The sequence below is a fragment of the Vigna angularis genome, chromosome 5 (genome assembly GCF_016808095.1).
Source record: "Vigna angularis cultivar LongXiaoDou No.4 chromosome 5, ASM1680809v1, whole genome shotgun sequence".
Taxonomy (NCBI): Eukaryota; Viridiplantae; Streptophyta; class Magnoliopsida; order Fabales; family Fabaceae; genus Vigna; species Vigna angularis.
The window spans coordinates 29,861,838-29,870,162 of NC_068974.1; the positions used below are offsets into that span (position 1 = coordinate 29,861,838).

Below are 8,325 nucleotides of genomic sequence, written 5' to 3' on the forward strand. Positions count from 1 at the left end.
ACTACAAAATATATGGACATAAAATATATTCTTTGATTATTTTTTAATTATTTGATTTTCTTAAAGCATATCCTGTTCTATTTATATATCGTTTTCAATGCTCAAAATAACATAATCATATTTTTGTAATTAAAATCTTACTTTTCCATCAAGTATTTAATTAATTAAAGCAAGGGATAAAATAGAGTATTATATAATTAGTTTATGTAGATAAAAAAAACTCGCTAATTTATTTCTACAAAAGAAATGACAACACTATCTCATTTATTATATTTGCATTTATCGTTGAGAGCCTAAAGAGGTAAGATAAAGAATACTAGAAATTGTTCACTCTCTATTATGCACACTACTTTTATCTCTATTGTTTAATACTTCATTGGGAAAATTTCATTCTTTGAAAGTTTGTAGTTAAAAGGAAAACTACTCTCAATTGTAAAATAATTAAATAAATAAGCTATAGCCACAGCAGTGTCACAGATAATAAGGTGCAGTTACACTTTCCAGATAAGTCAAAAATAACACCAAAAATTCAATGAAAAATCCAAATTTGTTTGTTTGAGTTGTAAGAATAATTTTCAGACACCGAATAAACATACTTCAATATGTTAATACATTTTTTATATTCATTTGACATGATCATAAAAAAATAAATTTTATATTTTTTTAAAAATTAAGAAAGTAAAAAATAAAAAAGATAACATGAATATTAAAAATTTTTGTGAGAGAATATTTTTTCTTTCCAAAAACAGAGTATAAGACTGATAAGGCAAAAAAAGAGTAGAGAAACGAAGGATTCAACAGAAGTTTGCAAGTTACAACTGTTGCAGAAACTGGTGATAATTTCAGGTCACAATCGTATTTTTTACACTGGAGATACAAAATGTTGGGCAAAAGCTTCTAATTAATCTACTCTTGCAATCTCATCTATCTTCATTCGTATCAAGCATCAACTACATGATACTTTAACATTATATTATGAATAAAAGAATCAAGATTTAGTCACAGGCAAAAATTCTGTCAGTGCTTGTAAACCAACTCCTGATCTTTGCATTCCCTGATTGTGATTTCCATTTTGTCCTTGGCAGTAGATGGCAACACATCACAGCAATGCCTTCTTGGAGCAAGCAACTGAATACAATAGAAAAGTTTGTGAGTACTGTTAGCAATGTCAAGCCATGTTCCTAAAAGTAATATCCCTGAAGCAACCTAAAAAAGCTGTCTATGGTTTAAACTATTTTTGCACTAGTGGACAGTGAAGACTGATATCTAACATATTAGTTACCTGTTTGATGTCAAGGTCTAACTTTTGTGAGAGGACTTTGATCACTTCCAGTTTGTTCGGTGACACGGCATCGTTTGAGCAATTCTGAAAAGATTTCTTGTAACTGCTTATGGTGCCATCCTTGGAAGATGAGACAGTGTCTAGAAAGAAAACGGTGGATCTTTTACAAGGGTCGTTGTGAAGTTGTCTTGTGTTGAAAGTGTATGTTTTTGCCAACATACTTCCCTTCTTCCACTGCTTGAATGTCTCTTGCACCTTTAGAACATCTGGCAAAAGCATATGGTTTGGGAAAACCTGAACAGCATAGCCCCATGAAACTGAAACTGTCCATGAAAACCGTCTGTCATAGCAAATTGCTTGTTGCAGCACCCTCTGGGAATCAACGTTTACAGCTTCAAATAAATGCTTCAGGGCTTGTGTGGTTGTCATGTTTGGAAAGATTGGATCAGTGTAATCAGGATGATGCAGGGACAGAAAAGGAGTCAAAGGATGTGCCGCCAATAAACCAAAGGTATTTCCTTTCAAATCTACCTGATCCAGTTTCAAAATCACAAAAGTTAACAGATTGATTCATCCACAAACCTTTGTACTGTTTGTATATTCTAGTTAAAATCAAATCATAATCATTCACTATGTAAGGCCGACCAAAAGTTCAAATTTTTGTTACCTGGTGAAAACCGGGTTCATGTGTTAATCCTACCCCAAGTTCTGCCAAGCAAGAGTACACCCTTCCATCACTTCCATAGAGATGAGGGTACCTTTCTATACATGAATCAAAAACCTTGGCCAAAACCTTTGCCAGAGAGGAGCTGATAGCAAAACCTGCCCCACCAAAAGCCATTCCAAAACCAAACACCCGGTTCTGCTCATAAACCTCAGAGTGTGCACCAATGTAGTACCAGAGCTTGTGATCATATTTGGAAAGAGTCTTCACCACATTCTCCGGGAAGAAGACCGTGTCATCATCTCCAAAAACGAACCATCTCACGTCTGAATCATTGTTCATTGCCACGGTCTCGGTAACAACACGTGCAACGCGTATTGCGGAGCGAAGTCCACCCTTGAGAGTGAAACGAAACCTTGAAGTGTCTTCAGATACACAAAGAGGAGGAAGAGAAGTATCGTTGCTGACATGTTCTTCATCTGGGAGGCTGTCCAGGAACACGCACCCCTTCATTGCTTTGTTGGTGGTGCTGTTGATGTTGTTCCACCAAAGCTTCACGTATTCCTTCCTTTTGCCCCATGAACTCTTGCTTGAAGCAATTCCAAAGACAAGGTGATCAAGAGTGGTAGGCCTGGACACATCCTGTGATGTCTTGTTAACGTGTACTACCTTTGATGTCCCCAATAGTAGCACTGACACGACGAGATAAAGGGCGCAGAATGAAGAAGAGACTAAGATGAAATTAACCAGAGTTTGAGCCTTGGTGGGTTTGTGAAAAAGCTGCATCTTGACGACAATGGATCTAGTTCTGTTCTGGAGATGAAGAGGGTCGGGTTATTGTCGGTTTAATACAGAAACAGGTTCGTCTGTTGTTTGTTAGAAGGGTTTGAGACGTGTTCAGATGTATGTATGTATGTAATGTGTGGCGAAAATCGACCGCGATCCACGGCGTAAGAATGCTGATTGTTTTGACGATTTTAAGACAGTTAATGTTCCATGTATAAACTTGGGTAGGTACGTTAGAGAAAACTCAGAGTGTCCCTTCCAATTAGATTCGCACGGTTGGCTGGTGTTGATGGTTATTGGATTCAAGTGGTTGAATTGATCTGCATTGACTATGCAGCAGAAGATGGAAAAAGGTGTTGGCGGATTTGAAGAGTTAGGCCACCTAAGCTCTTATTCTTCCACGTCAAGGTCTTTGTTATGCCAACTTTCATCCCTCACATGAAAAATAATTAGGGGGCATGAGACAACGCTATGGTTCACGTTAGTTGTGCAATTTAGGCACCAAAGCACGATTCCAGCGTTGTTTTTAGCTTTTACGCGAACGTTTTGCCTTTCTACCTGATTGTGCGTTTTTCACTTTTACTTTTCCGTTTTGCTCCTTCACATTGAAGGCTATATTACAAGTCACAACTCACAAAATCTCTTAACGGTCGTACATCCGATTTCGTTTTAGAGCATTCATGCAGTATAATGCATAAATAGTATTAATTGTAGATTATATTATATACCTCCTGGAATAAACGATAAATTAGAAAAAAAAATCAGCGAGGTTTTGATATTTCTATTTATATCACACGAAAAAAAAGGACAGTTTGGAAGTTTTTGCGAGATACCGGGAATGGATGGGACCGCGTGGAACTTTGGAAGTCAACGTAACTCGGAAATGAAATAAAACTTTATAATTGAGATACATCTTTAGGCACAAAAGCAAAATAAAGTATTCATATCTTGTATGCATGAAAAAAATAATCATTTGAGTTAAAATATTTCTAAACGTACTTCTAACAGACTGTAACGTTTATGCGCAGTGCAGCCGGCAAATAATTAGGTAGAATTTAATTTACAAAACTTTCAGACGTGGTCCTTGTGGTGATCACGTTCCAAATTAAAATTGGACCCTTCACTGAGGTTATCACACTCCAAATACCAGGAGAAACTACCTGCAATTTTGGATATCAGAAGTGGATAAAACGTGTACTGGTGCTGAGGTTTGATAACTTCTCCAGTAAACCAAAAGCCTGTGAGGGGTTTGATCACACCGGTGAGACCACTTTGAGCTTTGACAATTTTTCTTCAAGAATGAGGACAGGGATCTTTCTCTCCTGCAAAGAGGATGGGGGAAATAGAAATCAGGAAAGGCAGGGTATAATTACAATGTTTTTCAGAAATATAAAGTTTGTAGCATAGTACTAGCTGCCCGGTGGAGACACCCATTGTTCAATAACTACTGAAACTAAGCACTAAAGAATATTTGCGTTTACCTTCTCTTCAACTTTCAGAAATAGAAAAGAATCAAGTTCCGCATATCCTCTCTCAAAACAATGTATAAGATCAACAAAAAAGAAGCCGCATCCGCCTTATATCACCTACAACACGAACATTCATGCTCATGAAATTTCCAAAGCTTTGAAAGGAGGTCACTCCGGAAAAGAATGCTATGATTGCATGGAGATCAGTTCATCGATTTCACACTGTCTAATGTGAAGATTGGTTGTATCATTAGTAGATGGTGGTAAGACGCTACAGCACTGACGACGGGGAGCATTCATCTGTGTTAAGACCCAATAAACAATATAAAGTTTAATAACTAGAATATAAGAATACAGACAGAAATCAAATTTTTGAAATAACCATTACTAAGATTTACTTAAAAAAACCTGGTCATTGTTAAGCTCCAGCTTCCGTGAAAAAACTATGATCTGCTCGAGCTGTCTAACATTGGATTCAAAGCAGTTCCCAACATCATGCCTACTGTAACTGCTCCAAATGCCCCTTTTATGAGATGTCGCACTTTTCAAGAAAAATACTGAAGGCCTTTTACAAGGATCTCTGAGATAGTCTCTGGTGTTAAACATGAAATTGGCATTGACTTTACTACCCCTCCTCCATGGAACAAAAGTTCTCTGCACCGAAAGGAGGTCAGGTACAAGTTCATTTCCTTGATAAACTTGGATAGCAAAACCCCAAGAAACAGAGAAAGTCAAAGAATTTGACTGATCATAGCAGAAAGTTTGCTGCAGGATCCTGGCAGGATCTACATTTGCAGCGGCAACAAGATGTTCCAAAGCCTGTACTCTGTCCATGTCGGGAAATATGGGCTCCATTGCTTCCAAGTGATGAAGGGACAATAACGGAGATAATGGATGTGCAGCTAGCATCCCGAACAAATTCCCCCGCATGTCCAACTGGCGTAACAAAATGGATAAATGATGATTCCGAAAGAGCCTATCATTATACTTCTTTTAGGTTTAATCAGAAGATAAAAGAATGCTCAACTATAGAATTAAAGAAGCCTAAGCGCATTCCAGCAAAAGTATCAAACTTAAAACCTAGACAACATACTCATGCTATCCCTATGATGTTTGTTTGAAATGCCAAAGAATTTAACAAGATAAAATCTTAAACCAAATTATTAGATTTATCATGCCGTGAGACCAATGTACGTTTAAAACTTCAGCAACTAAATAGATGTAAGCGATGCACACAACCATTGAATGAAGCCAGGAAAATAGAAACTGATGCACATTATCATTTTCATGTTCGTAATTGCTGGTATCTACAGACAACCTTGACACAATAATGTTCTCCCATAAAAGTTGCCATTTTATCTCGACAGTTATAGATAACTTTAGTCACCAATAACAAAAATTTATTTTAATAAGAAAAACCGAACCAACAGCACTATCTATAGCGTATAGTTTGTCATCTGAGTTTCGTCCTTGTAAACAAGCCTCCAACACCCATAAAGGAAGTAAGCGAGTAATCCATGGGACATCCAACTCTTCAGTGCATTAACACCAAGCCAAAAAACAAAAAATCACAGCCCATAAGATACTAAAGAACAAATAAAGGTTACACATCTCACTGCCCTTTCCCCTTTTTTGGTTTCTCACGTATTCTCTTTCAGAGACAATCTTATTTGAAACACTGTCAGAAACTTAAATATAGATAACTCACTATAGAAAGGATTTCAACTTCATTGACCACATTGTAGGAGACGCTGAGAACCAACCCCGTTTTTCACATTTCCCCCTTTTTGTTACACGGCATATCAAAGACAGTATCAGAATTAAATGAAGGTCTCTCCCTTTGAGATTCCGAACCTTGGATAGACACATTGGAGGGACAATTCAATCAGAGAGTAACACAAGCCATAACAACTAAATTCTGTCAATTACTCCAACTCTAATATCTAATCAATCCATATGCGAAGGTCAATACACAGCATCACATGCATAGAGTCACCTACAAAGTGTTTGTTATGATTCCGCGTGTCATTTTGGTCCCACTTGTAAGTGTCACAATGATTCTTAAGTAGGAATGAATAGGAATGATTTTGAAGAGCAGTATATAAAATATATAAGAAAAGACTCTACACACACCCATCGCCTTCAAATTTTCTTAAATGAAATTCTTATAGCGTGTGGAATCTCCCCGTGATAAAAAAAACCCAACAGAGTTGAGTTCACTGTTCCCCATACAAAAATTGAAACAGCAAAAAAAAAAAGAGAAAATAACACAGCCAGCGAATCCAACACATGCGCATAGATAAAAGCAAAAAACAAACGTAACAGAGAAACAATAACCAAATAGAACGTAGTAATAATAATAATAATAATAATATCAAAGGACCTGATGAAAGCCAGGTTCATGAGTCAAGCCAACACCGAGCTCAGCAACGCAGGAATAAATCCTAGAATCGCTGCCATACAAGTGTGCGTACCTCCTCAAACAAGAGTCCAAAACCCTCGCCAAAACCCTGGCGAGGGAACTGCTGATCGCGAAGCCGCCACCGCCGAACGCCATCTGGAACGAGTACTTCACGTTCTGCTCGTAGCTCTCGGAGTTGCTCCCGACGTAGAACCACCGGCGGTGGTCGTACCGCGCTAGCGCCCGAACCACGTTGTCGACGAAGAACACCGTATCGTCGTCGCCAAACACGAACCACCGCACGTCTGACTCATTACGATCCACGGCCTCCTTCACAGCTCGCGCCACTCGAATCGCAGACCTCAGCCCCCCGCGGAAAGTATAGGGGAACGCGGAGGTATCAGCGGAGATCACGACCGGCGGGTAAAAGGAGGAGGAGGAGGAGTTCAGAGGAAGTGGCGGTGGTTTGTCGAGGAAAGCGAGGGCGCGGGTGGAGTTGGGGGAGTACCAGAGGCGGAGGTAGGGGAGGCGGCGATGCCATGAGAGGGAGGAGGAGGCGACGGAGAAAAGGAGGTGGCGGCGCGTGGTCGGGGAGAGGGTGGTGATGCGAGTGGGTGAGGTAAGTGGCGCGGATGATGGGGCCCACGTGAGAAAGAGGAGGTAGAGGTTGAGGAGAATGGAGAGCATCAAGAGGAAGGATTTGAATGAAGGTGTTGGAGTTGTTCTGACGTGAGGAAAAGGAGGCATGGCTGTATCTGAGGCACTGCTATCACTACTAAAACTCTGATCCTTTTTTCTTCGTTTGAACATCGCTTTTACTTTAATTAACGGTGGTGGCAGTGGGAAAAAGAGGGACAAAATAAACCGCCAAGTGACGGTTACTTTTCCAAACCTGTGATGACGGAAGAAGGGAATCGGTAGCAGCAAGTTTCCGTCAGACTTCTACTTCTACGTCTACGCTTCTTTGTTTCTACTCTGGGAAATGGATTTTCTTTTTTCACTTTTTAGTGGCCCTGTTGGGCTAAACCCAAATACTTTACATGGGCTTGATTATTCTAAAGTGGGGTGTTTCACCCTACACTTTCAACATTCTCCACTTTTAAAAATTCCATTTTTAATACCTCTAATTTTTTTCAAAAATTTTATATTAATTTTAATAAAAAAATTACTTTTAACTATAATAAATATTTCTTCATTTTCTTTTCCTTCTTATTAAAAGCACTCTACACAACTTTAATAATAATTTAATTTAATTTAAAATTTAAATATTATTTAATATAATTTTATATTTTAATAATTATTAAAATATGATTTATATTAATTATATTAAAACATAAAAATAAAATAATAAAAATAAAAGTAATAATATAATAACAATAATAAAAAATTTGATTTAATATATTCAAATACATTAAATTATATTAAAATAAATTAAACAATTATTAAATTTTAAATAAAAACCAAAATTTTCAAAAACTTGTTTATCATATATTAAAATCCGTAAAATAGGCTTACAGTTTTTCTTTTTATTTAAAATTTAATAAATATTTAATTTAATTTAAAATTATAATTGTAAGATTCAGAAATTCAGAGAAAGTAGAAGATAAGTGTATGCAGTTGATTAGACCGATCAGTTTTTGACGGTAGTATATAAAGGAACTTTTCAAAATTTTGTGTCACTCTCATGCACTTCTTCTCTCCAAGTTTCTAAATTTCATTTTTT

At 37.4% G+C, this 8,325-nt stretch overlaps 2 protein-coding genes across 2 annotated transcripts; both read right to left on the bottom strand.

Moving 5' to 3' along the window:
- Positions 1-841: 841 nt before the first annotated feature.
- On the bottom strand, positions 842-3,491 carry LOC108339365 (uncharacterized). The gene is made up of 3 exons (XM_017576503.2): positions 1,950-3,491; positions 1,283-1,813; positions 842-1,128 (listed from the first exon to the last, which is right to left on the bottom strand). The coding sequence occupies exons 1-3, from the start codon at positions 2,730-2,732 to the stop codon at positions 1,018-1,020; spliced, it is 1,425 nt and encodes a 474-aa protein (XP_017431992.1). The 5' UTR covers positions 2,733-3,491; the 3' UTR covers positions 842-1,017.
- Positions 3,492-3,605: 114 nt separating this feature from the next.
- On the bottom strand, positions 3,606-7,595 carry LOC108338880 (uncharacterized). Its single transcript, XM_017575938.2, has 4 exons — positions 6,585-7,595; positions 4,610-5,137; positions 4,214-4,501; positions 3,606-4,054 (listed from the first exon to the last, which is right to left on the bottom strand). The coding sequence occupies exons 1-3, from the start codon at positions 7,410-7,412 to the stop codon at positions 4,388-4,390; spliced, it is 1,470 nt and encodes a 489-aa protein (XP_017431427.1). The 5' UTR covers positions 7,413-7,595; the 3' UTR covers positions 3,606-4,054; positions 4,214-4,387.
- Positions 7,596-8,325: the final 730 nt, after the last annotated feature.